Raw genomic sequence first — 20,233 nt, 5'->3', positions numbered from 1 at the left:
CTGTGGGTGGGCTGGGTGGCTTTTTGGGGTGACCAAGGAGCAAAGCAGAGTGTGAAGGTGCTGCCTGTCCCCCCAGGTACCCCCTACCCTCGGGACCTGCCTGGGGCCATCCCCCCTCCCATGTCAGCAGCCCACCAGCTGCAGGCCATGCACGCGCAGTCGGCGGAGCTGCAGAGACTGGCCATGGAGCAGCAGTGGCTGCACGGCCACCCCCACATGCACGGCGGGCACCTACCCAGTCAGGAAGATTACTACAGGTGAGCCTGCAAGGGGGCTTTGGGCACCTGGGGGGTCCATGGGTTTCTACACATTCCTTCTTTTAACTGGGAATTTTCTCCTCTCGCTGTGGGCTGGGCCCTGATGTCTGAGCTGTGCTCAGAGCTGCTCTGGGCAATGCAGATTTCTGGCACAGCATTGGAGTAGCTGAGTGTCCTGTTGCAGGATCCCCAGTCATGTCCCACCTGCACAGCTGGCACTGGTGCCCACCTGTGGGGCTCCCTGTGCCAGGGCAGTGCCCAGGTGCTGCTCTGTGGAATTTGCAGGCAACCCCAGCAAGGGAAGAGATGAGAATCTTGACTCCATGTTTCAGAAGGCTGATTTTCTTATTTTATTATATATATTATATTAAAGTGATATATCAAAACTATACTAAAAGAGGAAAAGGATTTCATCAGAAGGCTAGCAAGGAAAGGAAGGAATGGTAATAAAATCTTGTGACTGCTCACAGCCTCGACACTGGTGGCTGTCATTGGTCATCAAGTAAAAACAATTCACATGCTGGTAAACAATTCTCCCAATCACATTCCAAAGCAGCAAAACATGGAGAAGCTGAAGCTTCTCAGGAGAAAAGACCCTAACAGAAGGATTTTTCATCCAGTATGTCTGTGGCAGTGCTCAGAGCTGAAAAGCTGCAGGCCCTGCTCCCTGCAGGAGGGCAGAGCATCTCCTGTGTCTCACACCTCCGTTGTTAAAATGTGTTAAAATGAGTTTCCTTTCTCTTGCAGTCGACTGAAAAAAGAAGGCGACAAACAGTTGTAATAAATTATTTATTTGTAACGCTGGCTATGGAAACCCCAGTCCTTGGGAAGGAGTGGAACATTTTTACATACAAGAAGAGCTACAAAAGGAAAAGAATATCTTATAAAGATTTCTTTATATATTTAAAACAGAAGCAACCACCCGACAAGTAGAGACTTATCAGCATAGTGTTCATTTGTAGAGAAGATTTCTCAAGACTGGTGTGGGTCTCCCTGCATGAAAACGTATTCAGAAGCCTCTTGGAAATACAGGACTGTGTGGAACATTCAGAGAACTTCCTGCAATCTTGGTTTTTTTTTTTTTTTCTTTCTTTTCTTACTAGTTTGTTTTCAGTAGGTGCTAGAATCAGGTTCACAACACGAGTCACTGTGCGTGAAGGGACACTCAATGCATCTATAGGTAACTAAAAAAAAAAACAAGGATTGCAAGTAGGTGACATAACAAGCTCTGAATCCAAGTGCTATAATAATAAAAAAAATCTACTTTTATTTTAATACATTGTAGGAAATCTTCATAATTTTAAAAGAGAGCTCAGTTCTGCAGCATGGCTTTTTAAGTCTGTAAATAACTTTTTTTGGGTAGAGGGGAGAAACAAAACAAAACAAACTCCAGAAACGTTTATCTTGATTTTCAGTAACATCACAAATTGTGAATTCCTACCTGGTATTGACAGAATACAGAGTTGATTTTTTAATAAAATATATATATATAATTATCCCTTTAATTAAAGGGAACAATGGGTTATCAATAATTTCAAATGGGTAAAAGCTTGACATTTGGTTTGATATCAACAATAAGCATTAAAGGGATTTGCAGGGATAATGTTGCAAATGACTGTTTCTGTTCTTGGTTTTTCGGTTGGTTTGGTTGTTTGGGGGTTTTTGTTGGTGTTCCATCTCTCTGTTCTGCAGCTGATTTTGTTGAGTTGGGTTTCTCAGCAGCTCAGATGTCCCTTGGACCCCGCTGGCCCTTTGGGTGCCGCCTTCAACGGTTCATTTTTGTGTGGCCATAAACACTTCTTTCCTGGGAGATTTGAACCCTAACCCAGCTCCATTGGGTTTGACTTTGGGCAGAAGGTTCAGAGAAATAATCTCTTGTAAAAATCTCTTTTTTAGCTGTTCATGGCTCAGCAGTGCAGCCACGGTTGTGTATGCAGTGCATACCTGGGGAGGAGCTGCTTTTCCTGCCCTCCTGCTGCACGGGCTCTTTAGGAAAGTGGGCTTGGCAACTTTCTCATTCGGTTGTGTTGCAAAGAGCAGTCTGTTTTTCTCTTTGGCTGTTTGAGGTTGGGTTTCTGTAAGCAGAAAGTGCTCAATGCAGCAGGGCAGTGTCCCTGAGGAGCTGTGGGTGCTGTGGGACAGTGGCACAGGGCAGCTCCTCGTGCTGCTCCCCCAGGCTGGGCAGGGGAGAGGAGCACAGAGAGCATTAAAGGGCACAGCTCTGCTCACCAAGCAGGTTTTTAACGTTTATTTCCCCGGTTTTTGTTTGTGGAGCAGAGGGTGATGCGACCAATGGACATCTGAACCTGCTGCTCGTTTTTCCTGCTGGTGCACAACTCCCCCATTCCCTCTCTCCACTCTGGAGTGCTCTCTGCTGCTGTGGCCTGTCCAGTGTGATGGTTGTGTCCAGCACTGTCCTGAGCCCCTCTGGTAAAGTTGTAGTTACTCAGTGCAGGCACAGGGCTCATCCTCCTCTGCTGCTCAGCCCACAATGCTCCAGCCCACTGAGGCAGGGGGTTTTCTGCAGAAATTCCCTTTTTGCTGTGCCCAGGCTCCAGTGCTGAGGGGTTTGATCGGTGCTTTTGGGGGACAGGCTGTGCTCTGGGGGGGGGAACCAGCAGGTCAGTACGAAATCAAGGGAGGTTCATCCTCTCCATGGCTGGGGCAGTGATGGGGAAAGGGTTCCTGAGCAGCCAGGAGAGGAGGATGGGCCTGCTCAGCCAGCAGAGACTGCCCACTTTTCGTTTTAGTGCTTTGAGGGTCTCATCAGACACAGTTCAGTTCAGTTTCTCCCCTGCTTTTGTTTTACTGTCTGGGATTGGGGAGTGTGGGAGAGTTCAGCCACTTCAGCCATTTCTTCTGACTCTTCTCCTGCTGTTTTTTAGCCATAGTTCTTCAGAAAAAGGAAAAGCTCATTCCCTCCAGTGTTCCTCTCTGTATTCCTTATTTCTCAGCTGAAGTTGCTGTCTGTTCTAAAGCTGTTCATTGATATTTTTTTCTCCCAGAAGAGCATTCTGATAATTTTATGGGAGCTTTTTTGTTCACATGATTCACAATTAAGCACTGAAATTGCTCAGTTTTAGCCAGTGATTAACTACAACTTTACCTGCAGTGGCTTCTGAAGCCATCTCGGTGTTCCTGTTAAACAAAACAACCCAGACCTTTTGGTTTCCTTTCAAGAAATCTCTCTTTATTTTTCCTCTGTTCCAAAAGTTAATTTTAAGATTTTGCTTTGGTGTTTTTGAAGCGTCTCTCTTGTTCTATGTCGTCATGGTTGAGCTTGTTTCACTGCACCGTTGAGCAGAGTGTACATTCTGACTGCTACATTTATATATATCTTGAAGCTTAATGTATATATGAGTAGTTTGCCATGGGATAACACAGTGTAAACAGAGTAGAAACCCAGAAATCGTGACTTCTGTGTTCTCTCCATTTGAGTATTTTGTAATTTTTTTGAAATATTTGTGGACATAAATAAAACCAAGCTACACTACAGCAGCCAGGTTGTGCCTGCAAGTGAAATGTGTCTCGTGCTTGTTGTTGGTGGGAGAGGAGCTGCTCTCACCTGGGGTGGTGTGGGTGCTGCTGTGGGTTCAAACCTGTCTTTTTTGGCTTTATTTATTCCCTCTTTGAGATGATTTTGTTTTTAATGCACAGTACACAAACAGCATCACGTCCAGTTCCAGTTGTGCATCCTGGAGTCCCATTGCTGCTCCGCTGCTCAGTTTATTGGGGACACCCTGGGATACCCCAGCAGCTGCATTTTGGGAATTGCTTTTCCTGGGAGGAGAAACTGCAAACAGATTTTTCCTTATTTGTGCCAGTGTTGAACAGAGCTGACCCCGAGCTGGCCAGAGCTGCCCTCCAGAGGGGAAATTGCAGAGGGGGAGATGCACAGGAACTCACTGAAAGGCTGAAATTTGGCTTCAGTTCCATGAATTCTGGGTTCCCCAGGGGCTGCAGTGTGACGGGTGAGGATCAGCACAGTTCCCTCACTGAAAAGCTGAAATTTGGCTTCAGTTCCATCACTTGGTGCTCCCCAGGGGCTGCAGTGTGTGACAGGTGAGGATCAGCACAGTAACTCAGTGTTCCCTCATTGAAAAGCTGAAATTTGCCCTCAATTCCATGAATTTGTGGTTCCCCATGGCTGCAGTGTGACAGGTGAGGATCAGCACCTCCAGAGAAGCCTTGGGATGGCACCGGGAGCTGAGCAGGGCAGGGTTGGTCAGGAGGGACATGGGCAGGTTCCTCCCTGCTCTGGGATTTATCAGGAATATCAGAACAAGCTGGAATTTGGGCTGCGGGCAGGGGAATGTGAGCACACAGAGTGAGGGGGCTCCATGACAAACGGCATCAGAGCTGCTCTATTTATACCCCTGGCATTTTGTGAGGGGAAGGTCAGCTCCTGTCTGCTGCAAATAGCTTCTGAAAGAGCTTTTCCCCAGCCTCTGCTATTTATTTTGTCATTTCTTTTTTTAGCTCCTTGTGCTCAGTGTAGAACTTGGGGGGGCTCAGGCTGCCCTGTCCTGCTGAACAGATTCTGAGTTTCCAGATGTGAAATGATGAATTCCACAGGGATGGGGAGGACTTTTACCCCTGGATAAATGGAACAGTGCAGGTGTTAAATTGTGGTTCTGTGTTAATGGGGTTGTGCTGTGGCAGGGTGAGAGCTGGAACCATCGGTGTGTGCCTTTGTCACCTGCACAAGCCATCAGTGTGTGCCTTTGTCACCTTGGCAGAGCTCCTGAGAGCCTCCAGCGGCACAGGTGGGATTGGATAGAGTAATTTTCCCTTGGGAGGTTTTTCCTTCCTCTAAGTTGGATTGTTTTAGTGTCACCCAGCTGTCATTTCATCCTTCTCTCCAGTTCACTCCTTCACAGCTTCATGCTCTTTATGGACTGGCAAATAATGCAATGGGCATCAGCAGCAGTGTTTTAAATAATGCAATGGGCATCAGCAGCAGTGTTTTGAATGAAATGGAATCAGAGCAGTGTTTGAAGCAGTGCCAGGGCACCCTCAGAGTACAGGAACACTCTGTGGTGTCCCCACTCTGCTTTCACGTTCCTTTGCTGCAGATTGTGATTCCAGGCTACAACAGGCAGTGGATTGCAGAAACAAATTCTCCCTTTTCCTTTTGTGTTATTTAAAGCCAGGCTCCTTGGCTTCACTGATTTCTTCTGGAGAGTTTCTGGGCCAGAAAGGGTTGGGAGGTGTTGTGACAGAAATGCCTTCATCTAAATGTAAATGTTGCTGCCCTGCCTCGGGCTGCCTGCGAGAGGCTTTTTCTGTGGCAAGCAGCTCCAGAGTAATGGTCCCAATCAATTTATTCGTGTCAATAAAAGCTCTTTTATATGTTCCTTTGAAATGTATTCTGGGCTGCTGGGACCGGGTTTGGTTTTGAGCAGGTGTGAGAGATGGAGCAGAGGTAAAGGAGGAGGAGGAGAAGGAATCTGTGGGTCTGGTTGGGAGCAGGTACAATTTGGGGTCTGTGGGTCTGGTTGGGAGCAGGTACAATTTGGGGTTTTGAGGGGGGCAGAAGGAAGGTGCCTCAATATTGGGACACAGGGAAACAGGAGAGAACTCCCAATGCTCCTCCCTGAGCCTGGGCCAGGCTCAGGTTGGGTTGGGTGGAGTAAAGGAGTTAAACACAAAGTCCCAACACAAACAGAGATTTCTGAGTCACCCCAGGGCAGAAACATCTGGACAAAATCAGCTTGACATTCTCTGGCCCCACCCTGGAAAGGGAAAGCAGGTAAGAGGGGCCACACCAAACTGCAAAAACAACTTTTTAAGTGTATTTTGTGCTCTGCATTGAAGTGTGAATTCTGTCTGTGCATCTCCTGCCAGCACCAGCCACGAGCAGGGCTTTGTGTGCCCGTGTTGGATTCCCTTCTGCCCTGGGTGAGTCCTGGCAGCTGAGAGGAGCTGTTTGTACCTGGATTTACCTGGAATTACCTGGAGAGCAGCGCTCACAGCATCCCCTGCAGGTGAGAGCTGTGACAGGAGCTGTTTTCCCTGGGCTCCTGTCCCCGGGTGCCAGGGCAGGATTGGCCACGGGATGGCAGCAGATCCTCGGGAATCGGGAATTCGGGAATTCCAGCCTGGAGCGTCTGTGCCGTGCTCGGGAAAGCAGAAACCTCCTCAGAGAGAGAAATTCGGGCATCCCCAGCGCGGGGAGAGCCCGGCGGGACCAGGGGGCATTTCCCAGCCCTGTGTGCAGGTGACAAAAGCCAACCGAAATATTGGTGTGGGCACGGCCAGTTAAAGGTTTGTGTGTGCCACGAACACAGAGAGGAGAGACCAGAAACCCCCTGAGTGAGCAAGAGGGGACGGACAGACAGACGGACAGACAGGGAGGGTGTATGGGCAGGGCTCAGGGAAGCTTTTCCAGGGCAAGAGAGCAGAATCCACCGGCCCTGGAGCAGCTCTGAGGAAATGGGACAGAGGCTCAGCCTCACCTCTGGCTGAGCTCAGCATAATGAGGGCACAGCCGGCCAGGGCTCATTAGCCATGCTGCTGCCCAATTAGGCTGGGAGCTAATTGCTCGTTAATGAGAGCATACCTGCTGAGGCAGCCGGGCTTCCCTGGCACCGCCTGGGGAACAGCAGAGAGGGGGCTGAAGGCAGGGAAATGGAAATCTGGGAACAGCAGTGGGGATTGAAACCAGGGAAATGGAAATCTGGGAACAACACATTTCTGTGCCACAGCTGGAATTTCTGTGCCAGCACTGGGAATTTCTGTGACAGCAGCTGGCATTTCTGTGCCACAGCTGGAATTTCTGTGACAGCAGCTGGCATTTCTGTGCCACAGCTGGAATTTCCCTGCCAGCAGCTGGGAATTATTGTGCCAGGAGCTGGAATTGCTGTGCCAGCAGCTGGAACTACCACAGCAGCTGGAATTTCCATGCCAGCAGCCGGAATTACAGTGCCACAGCTGGAATTACCCTGCCAGCAGCTGGAATTTGTGGAGCAGAAGGGACAGGCTGGCACAGCCCTGGCAGCAGTGAACCAGGAGGGAGCTCAGCACCAGCAGCATCCCCTCCCTGAGCTCTCTGGGGGCTTGGCAGTGAAACAGATCTGGAAATACCCCGGTGCAGCCCCTTTGGGAGCAGCAGGGCTGCGTTTGGGGAGGGCTGGAAGGAGAAGGGCTGTGTTTGGGAGGGCTGCAGCACCAGGGCTGTGTTTGGGGAGGTTGCAGCACCAGGGCTGTGTTTGAGGGTGTGCAGGAGGCCGGGCCAGGCCGGGGACAGGCTGTTTAGGTTGGTGGCACCTGCGGTGACCCCGGGCCGTGTCTCATGGCTGGGAATGCACTGATCTCTGCTCTCTGCTGGGGAAAGAAAGCTTTCTCCTGGGTTCCTCTCTTCCCTCCCGTGTCTCGTGGCTGGGAATGCACTGATCCTGCTCCATGCTGGGTTCCTCAGCCAGACCCAGCCCTGATCCTGCTTTCTCCTGGGTAAATAACTTTGTGTCCCAGCTCCCGTGGATGGCCACACTGGCTCTGAGCCTCCTCAGGCTGCAGCAAGGGGAGGTTTCAAACCAAACCAGGGAAAAGGGAGCAGCCTTCCAAAATAGGGAACACCTCATAAAGCTGGGGAGGGGGAACAGGCTGGGCAGCCCCAGCCATGGCTCAGACCCTCAGGAGGGAGAATGTGCAGCACATCAACCCAGGGAGCCAGCTCAGGATGCCAGCTAATGAGCTTTTTAATTAGCTGCAATTGCAGGCAAGGTTTAATACCCAAAGAAGTCAGTAAATTAAAGATTTAAAGGACTGAACGGAATCGATGAGGGGTCAGCACTTAAAATATTAAAATGCCAAAGCAGTTGACTTTAGGGGAAGTTTGCAGTGCTGCAGCAGGGGAAGCAGCAGGATCTGGGGTTCTGGTCCTGAGGCCTGTGGTGGAACCTGCAGAGATCCAGAAATCACCTGCAGGGGCAGCCTGCAGCCCCAGCCCTGCATCCCTGCATTTGCCATCTCCCCCTTCCCTGCCTCTCTGCATTCCCACCCTTGAGCCTGCCCTGAGGAGAAGCAGCCCCTGGCCCAACCCTCAAACATTGCTTTGGGCTTGGTAAACCCGTGGGGACTCAGAATCTGAACCCACACCCTGGAAAACTCCTTCTTTTCCTTCTTGTTTCCTTTCCTTTCAGTGCCACAGTAATTGAGAGCGTTCCAGCGTGGCTGTGTGACCCACGCTGTGCACAGGGGCCAAGTGGGTTTGTCCAGGTGAAGATTTACTGAGTGAAACAGGGGAGCAGAGGGAGGCAGAGGCAGAGCCCAGCCCCCAGCGGCCTTGAGAGCAATCTGCCAGGGAGCGCTGATGGATTTGCTGTCACCTCTGCTGGCACGGGGTGACAGATCTGTGCTGGGATGGAGGCACAGCCAGCAGCCATCCATCACTGCGGGACAGACAGCAGGACAGACAGGACAGACAGCAGGACAGGCACGGGGGGGGGCAGCAAACCTGGCAGAGCATCCCCAGCAAACCTGGCAAAACAACATCCCCAGCCGGGCAAAATCGGTGAAATCACTGTCACTGTGGGGCTGTCCCCAATGAAATCACTGTGGGGCTGTCCCTGATGGAATCACTGTCACTGTGGGGCTGTCCCCAATGGAATCACTGTCATTGTGGGGCTGTCCCCAATGGAATCACTGTCACTCGTGGGGCTGTCCCCAATGGAATCACTGTCACTGTGGGGCTGTCACCAATTAAATCACTGTCACTGTGGGGCTGTCCCCAATGGAATCACTGTCACTGTGGGGCTGTCCCCAATGGAATCACTGTCACTGTGGGGCTGTCACCAATTAAATCACTGTCACTGTGGGGCTGTCCCCAATGGAATCACTGTCACTGTGGGGCTGTCCCCAATGGAATCACTGTCACTGTGGGGCTGTCCCTGATGGAATCACTGTCACTCGTGGGGCTGTCCCCAATGGATGGAATCACTGTCACTGTGGGGCTGTCCCCGATAGAATCACTGTCACTGTGGGGCTGTCCCCGATGGAATCACTGTCACTGTGGGGCTGTCCCCAATGGAATCACTGTCACTGTGGGGCTGTCCCCAATGGATGGAATCACTGTCACTGTGGGGCTGTCCCTGATGGAATCACTGTCACTGTGGGGCTGTCCCCAATGGATGGAATCACTGTCACTGTGGGCTGTCCCCAATGGAATCACTGTCACCCCCAGGTCTCCACAGTCCTGCTGTACTCTCCCCACTCCTTTGTCAAGTGCAATGAACAGCAATGGGGTTTGGAGTGAGGATTTTGCTTCCAGAGAAAATCCAGATAATTCTCTGTGTGGCTGATAAATGAGAGAATGGGCCAGAAATGTGGAATATTCCTGCATGCTGAACAGTCCCCTGAAGCCAAAAGCAGGCAGGCACTTCCTTCATTCCAATGTTCTTCTCAATGCTGCCCAGCATGTTTCTCAGCCCTTTGTAACCTAAAGAACTGGGGAAGTCTGGCCCAAAAAAATCTCTGTGGGGAGCATTTATTTGTAAACTATTTTATTCCTCAACTTATTTCTAAGTAAGTTAACTATTTTCTAAATAAGTTCCTTACAAAGAGCTGACAGGGGAACAAACCCCCCAGAGTCAGAGGAGCCCAGGATGCTCCTGGAAATGAATTAGCATGCACAGAGCCCGTGCTGCTCCAGCCCTGCTGCTCCCAGCCCTCAGCCCTGCTCTGCTCTTCCTTTCCAGCAGGCTGATGTGCTGTGACACTGCTCCCTGTGGGAGCTGCTGACAGGCCCTGCCAATATTTCCTTCTGAGAGCCCTCCAGAGCGGCGCTGCTCGCTCCAAACGCTGCAGCTCCACCTGCAGAGAAGGATCCCAGCCCACCCCCTGCATTTCCTGCACCCCTGGAGCTCGCTCCGTTGTTGGCTGTTGTGTTTTCCTCCTGCTCCTGGAATTCCTGCTGGGAAAGGAGAGTGTCTGCTGGAGAGGGAGCTGCACAGGGTAATTAGCTAATTACCTGGGGCCAGGTTAATGAGCCGGGCTGGGCACAGTGGCTCTGGGAGCCCTGGGGCTGCACAGCTCCTGTGGGGCTGCCTGGGGATGCTCCTGTTCTGTGGGGCTCTGCCCTCCCCTTGGTGTGCCAGCACCTCGGGAACGCTGCGTTAATCACCTTGCACCGTGATTAGCGATCTCTGTCAGGGCTGGGGAAACTGAGGCACGGAGCAGCGGGGCAGGGCCAGGGGCACCCAGGGCTCTCTGGGAGGGTTCAGCAGTGCCCGGCAGTGCCCGGCAATGGGGCCGTGCCAGCTCCGGGTTCACCCCGAGGCCTTGGGACCGGCCCCGGCTGTGGCACCGCAGCGCTGCTCAAGCGCAGGGATGAGATGGGAGGCGAAGCTTCAGCCCCGAGCTCGTCCCCAGGCAGGACAGAAAATAGAACCCACCGAGGTCTCTGGGCCTTTCCCCAGCCTGGAGATGCTCTCTTGGCCAGAATGTCATCTCTGATTTTATTGTGCTGCTCTCCTGTCTCGTTAACCCCTTGTCTGCCCAGCTGCACACAGCTCTGCCCTGCAGCTCCTGTGGCTGCTGGGGGACTTCTCTGGAACCCCCAGTGTGTGGGTCCTGCTCTTCTCTCCAGGCTCTCCTCCATCCTTCCGTGTTGTTATTTAAATTTTAATGTAAGTAACGTCAACATTATTGTAAATAACATTATTGTAAATAACATTATTGTAAATAACAGCCATCTTTGCTGGCTCTCCTCTCCCACAGCACCCGAGGCTGCCATCCCTGCCCTGCTCACACCAAACATTCCCCCTTCCTGTCCCAGCCTGCTTTTATTATTTTATTTATTATTTTATTATTTAAATTTTATTATTATATAATTTTAATTGTTTTGTGGCTCTCCTCTCCCACAGGACCCGAGTCTCTGCCATCCCTGCCCTGCTCACACCAAACATTCCCCCTTGCTGTCCCAGCCTGCTTGTGTAATTTACATTTTAACTGTTTTGTGGCTGTCCTCTCCCAGCCCCGCTCACACCAAATATTCCTCAATGCCCACAAAGGCAGCCCCAGGTGCCCCTGGCTCAGCCCTGTTGGTGCCATGGGGACACAGAGGGGACACAGGGTGACAGTGGCTCCCTGTCCTCCCTCCCCTCAAGCCCTCAGGCCTCGCTGCCTTATCACCTGATAAAGGTTGTTAAAGCCAACAGCCTCACCGAGCCTTTCAGCACTCAGGTGCAGTGAGCAGGAACCCATTTGTGAACTTCAGGAGGGGAAAACACCAAAACCCAAATGAAAACTCAGCCTTGCCCTGTCCCACCCCATAAAGGCAGCCAGGGTGTCTGGGGCGGGTGCTCACCCCACAGCACGCAGGGCGCTGCTCTGCCTCTCAGGGCTGCCACAAAAAGCCCAGAGGAAGCAGCGATGGGGCAGGGCAGGGCCAGCTGGGCTGGGGCTGGCAGGGACGGGTTTGTGTGAGCAGAGGTGCCTGGGCAGCAGGGAAACACTGACACAGACAGACAGACAGACAGACAGCAGAGAGAACCTTGTGTGGGCGGCACTGGGGTTACCCGGGCTGGCTGAGCCCTCCCCTGGGGGAACAGGGAGAGTCTGTGACTGAAACCGAGAGTGCTGGGGCTGGGAGAGGAAACCGGGGCAGGGCAGGGCTGCCCCAGCACGAGCAGCAGCTGCAAACCCCTCCCTGGGCTCCTTCCTGCTGCGCTTCACTGCCCGGGGACTTCAGAGGCCTTACAGATCTAGATATCGTATAGATATGCCGGAGATATCCTAGAGATAAATATAGATATCTTACAGATAGATATACCATAGATATCTTATAGATATATTATAGATATCTTACAGATATATTACAGATATCTTACAGATATATTACAGATACCTTACCGATAGATATTTACAGATAGATTATTACAGATAGATATGCTATGCTAAACCTGAGCTCTGCTAAACCCGAGATGGGGCTGAGGCAGGAAGGTTTGCTCTGAGGGTGTGATCTGCCCGTTCCCTCGCCCTGTTCAACCTGCCGGGGTGTTCAGTGCACAAACCTCTCTCCTGGGCTGAAGCCTGAGGAATTCCAGCTGCAACCCTTCCCAGCATCCAGCAAGGGGAGCTGAGCAGCTTTTCCCTTCCCTGCGCGTCCCAGGTGAGCGGGAGCTGCTCTGCTCAGCTCCAGGGCTGATCCTGCATCAGAGCTCAGCCAGATGTGCACAACAGCTGGGCCAGGGCTCTGCTCCACAGCCACGCCTCGGGCTTCTGGTTCCTGGGAGTTTGGGACCCTCTGTGGGGACAGTTCTCCTCCTCGAGCTGGGATCTGCCATCCCCATTCTGAGGGAAGGGAAAGGGAAAGGGAAAGGGAAAGGGAAAGGGAAAGGGAAAGGGAAGGGAAAGGGAAAGGGAAGGGAAGGGAAGGGAAGGGGGAAGGGGGAAGGATGCTCCCCTGAGTTTCTGGCTCTCACACACCCTGAGCTCCAGGGCAGCCTGCATGAATTCCATTTATTCATTTATTCGTGCCAAACCCCCAGGGCAATGCCCCAAAATGGGGGGAATTGCTCCTCCCCTTCCTTCCCCTGCCTTCATGCTTTGATTTAAAATATAATTTTTTTTATAAAAGGTTTTTCTGCCTCCCAGATGCACTGTGGAGCTCTTTGCTGGCCAAGCCCTGTGGCTGTGGTGCCGGGAGTGCACATGTGGGCAGAGAGGGGACAGAGCTGCTGCCATAAGGATTTTTCTTCCCTCTCCTTGCCAACATAATCAAAATAACTCACTTGCACCTAATAAAATAAAATCAGAATCCAAAAGCCTTCCTTCCCTCCAGCAGTCTGTCTGGATCCCATTCCTTGAAGCTGGGCTGAGAGTGCCAGGGGGGTTTATTTTGGTTTTGTTGTTAACTTCTCCAGAATGAAAAACACCAACAGTGGATAAGGAGGTGCAGCTCATTCCCGACACAGATGGAGGCTGAGTGTTCCTAAAGCTGCTCCTTTTTGGGGCCAGAGTCAATCCCAGGGATTTTCCTTTCCTTGCTCCTTTTCTCCCCTTTCTCTCTGTTTAATTTGGTCTCTGCTTGCGAGGGCAGGTGGGGTTTATCCCCTCCTTCTCTCTATAAATACATAGAATAGTGTGTGCTTAAATATATAGAATAGTGTGCGCTTAAATACATAGAATATTGTGTGCTTAAATCCATAGAATAATGTGTGTTTTTCCAAGCAGCCCTGCTGTGCCCTCCCCTCTGCTCCATTCCCATTTTACGATCTCTGGACAGGGAATGTGGAAGCACCAGCCCTCAGGATGTGCCAGGAATGGCCAGAATGAGGGACCCAAAGGAGCTCAGAAATAAAACACAGCAGAAAGGTGAGGAATTCCAGAAATGTGGTGGCAATCCTGTGCATTCATTAACTCTTTTGCATCTCCTGCACATGGAAATTTGGACTGCTCCTGTTGTCAATTAAAAAATACATATATATATATAAATACAATATATATATAAATATAGAAAAATTTTATATTATGTATATATTTTTATAATATATATATAGATAATACAATAATAGATATGTCTATAATACAATAATATATATCTATTGGACTGCTCCTGTTGTCAATTAAAAAATATGTATATATTTTTATATTTATTCATTTTTGTTTATATATAATACATATATATTTATATATAATATAATAATATATATGTATATAATACAATTATATATATATATAAAAGCCCACTCAGACTGATAGACAAATTTAAGAAATGAAGGGCAATGATGCTCTGTGGTTGAAAGCAGAGGAACAGCTCCATGTGCCTGCCCTGCAACCCCCAATCATTCAAAGAGGCAGCTGCAAAATAAGTGGGAAAATTAAGAGCCCTGATCAGTCACAAACTCAGCTCTTTTTATATCACTGCAGTGTGAAACATCCTTGAGTGAAACAGAGTTCTCATCCAAACCTGTAATTTCCAGGTAATCACTGAGTTTGGAGTGTTGTCTGTGAGCAGAGCAGTAACCAGCCTTGGGGAGGAGGCAGCAGAGATATCTATTAATGCAATCAGAAATATTTCCATCAGTGGCATGGTTGAAAGCTCACTCAGCCCTCCTGAATCCCCCTCTGCAGCAGCCGAGTGTGGCAGAGAAAGGGAAAATCTGAGCATAAAACACTGGGGACGTGGTGGGAGAGTCATCATGCAGAAATTTGCAGGTTGGGGTGGAAAAACATCAATGCTCAGTTCTGTTTTTTATATATATATATAGATATATATAATATTTTATATATTTAAATATATATTTATATATTTAAATGCATACAATTTATATATTTATATATAATTATCTTATATTTCATATATTATCTAAATATATATGTGTGTATATATGTATATATATAAATATAACAGAACTAGAGCTGCTGGCTGGCCCTGGCAGGACACAGGAGGGCACACACCCTGAGCATGGAACAGGGGCACTCTGGATGATGCCACCCAGCCAGTTAATGCACCAGCCAAAAACTCCTTTTATACCCTGAAGAGATTAGTGCCTGTCACTGGGGCTTTTACTTTAGAGCCTAATAGCTGGAGATTTAATCCCTCCTTCAGAGCAGTAATTATTGCTCACATAAACAGGGCTGGTGGAGTCAGCGAGCTGAGCTCCCCGAGGACAGGAACAGCCAAGCCCAGTCCCCACTGTGGCGTGCAATGCCTGGAGGAATGGTGGAACATTTCCCACTTTTTCCATGGAAAAGTGTGGAAATGTGGGGGTTTGGGTGCTGACAGGGAGCTGGGCAGTGCAGGTGGGATTTATCCAGGGCTGGCTGCATGGCAGGACATGGACATTGCTGAATTTGTGTTGTGCCCAGGTGCCACCAGAGCACGGGCAGGGCTTGGTGAAGGGGTCAGGAGCTGGAGCTGCTCCCACTGAGCAGAAACGTGCAATAACATCATTTTTAATGCTAAATGCACTCAGTGGGGTTGCTGTGGCCTGAAACAGCTGTGCAGGAATTTCTGATGGGTTAAGGTTCTGCCTAGGGTTAGGTTTAGGGGTTTTAAGTGCTGGAATTTAGGGGGAGAATCCCCCTTTTCCCATTATATAAGGGTTAGGGTTAGAGTTCTTAAGGGGTTGAATTGAGGGGAGAAAAACCCCCATTTTTCCATCATATAAGAAATTTAAAGTGAAAAAGTGAAATTTAAAGTGAGGAAAACCCCTCTTTTTCCAATATTTTGGGTGAATAAGTTAGGGTTAGGGTTGGGTTTGGGGTTTTTAAGGGCTTGAATTGAGGGGGGGAGGGAATTATATCAGCTGCAGTGTGCTTGGAGTTCTGGGATTTGTGGTTTACAGAACCCCAACCCTAACCCTGGGCATAACCCTAACCCTGGCATAACCCACCCCAGTGAGGGAGTGAGAGGTGCATGGGGGTGAGGCTGCTGCAATTCTGCCCAACAAGTCAAGAAAGGCACAGGGACATCAAACAAAACCAGGGGTTTCATCAGGGTGCCAGGATAAAGCCAAGAAAATAAAGAATTGTTCATGGATGGGTGGATGGATGGATGGATGGATGGATGGATGGATGGATGGATGGATGGATGGATGGATGGATGGACAGACACAAGGGGAATGTGCTCCCCAGCCACCAGCCCCTCAAGGAAAAATGACTTTTTCCCCTTTGGGATCTGGGGCAGACCATGGGCACAGCATGGCGCAGTGGCCCTGCCTGCAGAGCAGCTCCTCAAATGGGGACAGTCCATAGAAATGTGGTTTTTGGAGAGGAGGATTTGCTGTGGCTGTGGATTTGAATTGGATTTCATTGACAGAGCTGCTGAAGGGCCCAGCAGGTTCCCAGCCCTGTGGAACCCATCCCAGCCCCAGAGAGGCTCAGGAACACAGCCCAGGCACGGCTGCAGAGCTCAGAGCTGCAGCCTGGGCTGGATTAACATGCAAAGTGTGCCTGCCTTCCCAATTAAATGGAAAATGCTATGATTAAAGGCAGTCAGAAGATATTAGATGGATAGTGCTGAACCGTGGGCTTTATTTGCTGCACACAGGAGCCCCACAGGAGCACAGGGGAGGAACTGAGCTGGGGAAGGGAAAATGCCTGAATGCCAGGAAAGGAGGGAGCTGTTTTCCTTTTTTCCTTTTTCCTTTTTTCCTTTTCCCTTTTTGCCTTTTTTCCTTTTTCTTTCCTCTCCTTTCTCTGCGATGTTAGCAGGAGTTAACATAACTCAACTCCCAGCTTTCCACCTTCTGCCTTCATGTCTAACGCTCACGTTATTTAAACGTCACCTTATTATTATTTTTTTTTTTCTCTCTCTGTGAATTTCACGATGGGTTTCTTATTTCCCTCCATTTTTTTAAGGAATGGTTTATTAAGAAAAGCTGACTGCCCCCCCCAGCCCTGATGAATAAACCCCCCCTCAGAGGAGACAGTTTTATTCTGTTGGTCGGAAGTCTGCCAGCCCAATTTATGGTTGGACATAAGATCTCCAAATGTGGATTTATGTGTTGTAGTATAACGACAGGTCAATGAGATTAAAACTATGTTCATGAGAGAGCTGTGAGGCAATTTGAGTTTCATGGTTCTGTGGTGATTGGGCATTCAGTCTAAGAAAACCTGCCTTAATAAAACACTCCCAGGCCCGGGAACAATCTGCACATTATTCATTATTGCAGCCTCCCCAGCACCCCCTGACCATAAAGCAGGGCAGGGGGAGCAGCTCTCCCTCCTCCCTGCAGATGAAGCCATCAGGGAGATGGTGCCACCGATAACAAATGGGCTGAATTAACAATGGGAACACTTTTCTCCCTTATCATATGGTGCACATAATCAAAACAGGGCAGGGGAGTGCAGGGGAGAGGAGAAGTCTCAGCCCCTCAGGAGTGTCCTCAGCTGCTGAGGAGCACAGGGAGAGCAGGAGCAGCTGCTGGTGCCATCCAGAGATCTCCCATCCTCCAGGGTCCTGTTTGGCGAGGAGACATCACCTGCAAAACTTGGCCAGGGGGCTGAGAGGGGCTGAGCCAGGGGCCTGGGCTGGCAGAGCTCACCTGGGGAATCAGAGCTCACCTGGGGGAATCAGAGCTCACCTGGGGAATCAGAGATCACCTGGGGGAATCAGAGCCATGGGCTTGGGCTGGCAGAGCTCAGCTGGGCTGGCAGAGATCACCTGGGGGAATCAGAGCTCACCTGGGCTGGCAGAGCTCACCTGGGGAATCAGAGCTCACCTGGGGAAATCAGAGCTCACCTGGGCTGGCAGAGCTCACCTGGGGAATCAGAGCTCACCTGGGGAAATCAGCACACCTGACTCATTTTCATCAGTGCTTCTTTTCTTCCTCATCCCAATAGAGATTGTCACTCAGCAGAGATCACAGGATGTGCAGGGGTAGGGAAGTGTTCCATGCTGTGTTTCCAGGTAAATAAAGCAGCTCCTCGTGCTCCTTTCCCCATGCAGGTACAAGGGCCAAGTTCCCCTTGGCCTGAGGATCCCTAATTCCAGAACCTCTGGTGATTGCTGGAGGCTCTCAGCACTCCTGAGCATGGAGCACAAATGCTGAAAAAGCAGAGCAGGAGCACAGGGAACGGAACAGCAGCAGCACAAGGGCAAAGGAAGGACGTGGAGAAAGGAGCCTGGAGAAGGCCAGGGCCCAGAGTGTAGGGGGACACAGGATGGGTAAATGAAGGTGGTATGGAATGTGATCCTCTCCCCCAACGAGCTGCAGCTGCACCAATTACTGAAGATTAGGAGCAGGCCAGATATAACAGGCCACACCTGTAGCCAATAAGAACAGTGGTATAAAAGAGAGGATTGGTGGGCTCTGGAGTCAGATGATGGCTGCTGCAAGACCAGGAACAGTCTGTGCTTGGAGGAGCTGCCTGTGAGAAACATCGAGGAGGTGTGAAGCTCTGGTGATATGGAATCCTCACACAGTGATGGTAATAGAACACTTGGTGTATAAAACAAGACAGAGGAGACACTGGGAGCTGCCATTTGTGCTCTTTTTGGCTGTTCCAGTCATTCTGCACTGGAGACCCAGAGCAGGAGCCCCGTGCACCTACAGAGCTCATCTGGGGCAATGTCTGTGGAGCAAACGCACCTCAGACAGAGAGAGATACCAGGACCTTGTTCAATCTGCCCTGTGGGCAGGCACTGGGCCGTGCAAGTTCCCCCTGCCTCAGCTTTGCTGGCTGCAGAATTTACACAAACGAAGGGAGAGGCGAGGAGCGCCGGCAGCACCAACCTGATTACAGAGTCATTTATTTCCTGGTCGTTAATAATTTGTGCAATAAAAGATTGCGTGCCTTTCTGAGTTAGTAGGAGTTATTGGCATGAATTTCCCTCCGCGCTGGTGCGAGGCTGTGCTTGGAACATAAATTATTAGTTTCTTATCGCGCTCCTCCTCATTTTTCATGCTGCCACGGCCGGATCGCCGGCAGCCAGCCCCTCAGCCTCGCTCCTATTTCATGCTGCACGGCAAGGATGGCTTTTCCATCTTTAATTACAGCTCCCTCCTGCTCTCCTCCCTGCCAGGGTCCCCAGCTGGGCTGGGCCGTGCCTCCTGTGCCGTTTGCCAGCGAGGTTTTGGGTGAAAATCCCGTTTTTGAGGCGGTGACAGCCCCAGCACGCTGCCAGCTCCTGTCACCGAGCTGCTGGAAGCAAACTGCGTGTGTGGAGCTCAGCACGAGGAGGATGGAGCTCAGAGCATCCTGGGCAGAGGAGGAGGAGGAGGAGGGAAGCCCTGGCACGGAGTCAGGCCCTGCGCAGGATGCATGCTGCTCCAGGGGAAGATTGAGAAGTTTGAGGCCTGGCTGTGGCTGTGGATGCTTGGGAAGCAGACACTGGAAAAGGGGTTGAGCAGGAAGGTTGCTGGCAGCAGAAAGAGCCAGAGATAAGGAGGAAATGGAGCCATGAGGTTCTAACCAGGATGAGCTGAGAGGGGACCCAAAATCACCGAATTTACAACAAAGGTCCCAAAATAGCACCAAATTTATTGTGACTCCTTGGGGCAGGCAAATGTCCCTCCTTGGAGAAGAAAATACTGAAAAGTAAAAGGAAAACCAACTTAACTGAAATCTTAGCAGAAAGAGCCAGAGATAAGGAAGAAATGGAGCCACCAAGTTCTAACCCAGATCAGCTGAGATGGGACCCAAAATGATGTCTTCCTTCACCATGTTTAGAACAAAGGTCCCAAAATAGCACCAAATTTATTGTGACTCCTTGGGATATGCAAATGTCCATCCTTGGAGAGGAAAATGCTGAAAAGAAAAAGGAAAACAAACTTAACTGGAATCTTAGGCTTTCATCAGGCCCCCAGATGAAGCATTTGATGCATTGGAGGACAGTCCCCGAGTGCTCCAACAAACACATCTTCACTCTTCCTGTGATCCAGCAGTTCCAAGATATTTATCGCTGCTTTCTCCACTTCCCAGGAGAACTCCCTTTATCACAAGCTATTCCACATTCGTTTGGCTGCCATCAGCACCTGCCAGGGCCGTGCTTTGTGCAGAACAAGCTGGAGTTGTGCCGTGGGCAGGATGTGTCGAACAGGGTCTCCATGCTGCCTGTGGGTGACCCCACCTGGGGACAGTTCCACACCCTCCCGATCCCTCCACCCCATTCCTCACATTTGATATTTGACTCCAGGATTCCCAGAAGGGGAATTTTCCCCCCATTTCTGAACACTTTCAGGATGCCCTTCCTGCAGCCCCTTGGGGTAAAGGCCCTCTTTAATCTCTGCGGTGAGTACACACTGAAAACGGGGGAAATAACTAAAAGTCCATGCTACAGAGGCAGAACATCTCCAGGTGTGTCTCTGGCAGGGTGTGGGAATCCGCGGGGAGACAAAACAATGCGGCATTGTACTTCGCGTGTAGGCTGCGCATCAGAGGGACTTTGCGAGTAATCCGATTATCTCCTCTCCGGAATCAAAGCAGCGAGCGAAGAGGTTTTCCCCTAATCCCAGCGCCATCTCTGGGAACGCGTCACCGTGCACAATTACTTTCACAGTGGGGACGGGAATTAGGGGAGAATT

The 20,233-nt window shown here is 50.3% G+C and overlaps 1 protein-coding gene across 5 annotated transcripts in view; it reads left to right on the top strand.

The window, feature by feature from the left end:
• RERE (arginine-glutamic acid dipeptide repeats) overlaps positions 1–3,755 on the top strand; it is a 164,126-nt gene extending 160,371 nt beyond the window's left edge. For all 5 annotated transcript variants that reach the window (XM_074558725.1, XM_074558722.1, XM_074558724.1 and 2 more), the window contains 2 exons: positions 77–257; positions 1,005–3,755. In XM_074558725.1, the coding sequence (XP_074414826.1) occupies positions 77–257; positions 1,005–1,038 (215 nt within the window). In that variant the 3' untranslated portion in view covers positions 1,039–3,755. The remainder of the gene's footprint in view (positions 1–76; positions 258–1,004) is intronic.
• The last annotated feature ends 16,478 nt before the right edge of the window (positions 3,756–20,233 follow it).

The sequence above is a fragment of the Zonotrichia albicollis genome, chromosome 25, assembly GCF_047830755.1.
Source record: "Zonotrichia albicollis isolate bZonAlb1 chromosome 25, bZonAlb1.hap1, whole genome shotgun sequence".
NCBI lineage: Eukaryota > Metazoa > Chordata > Aves > Passeriformes > Passerellidae > Zonotrichia > Zonotrichia albicollis.
The sequence above is the reverse complement of the archived record's forward strand: the minus strand, read 5'-3'. Positions and strand labels throughout refer to the sequence as shown.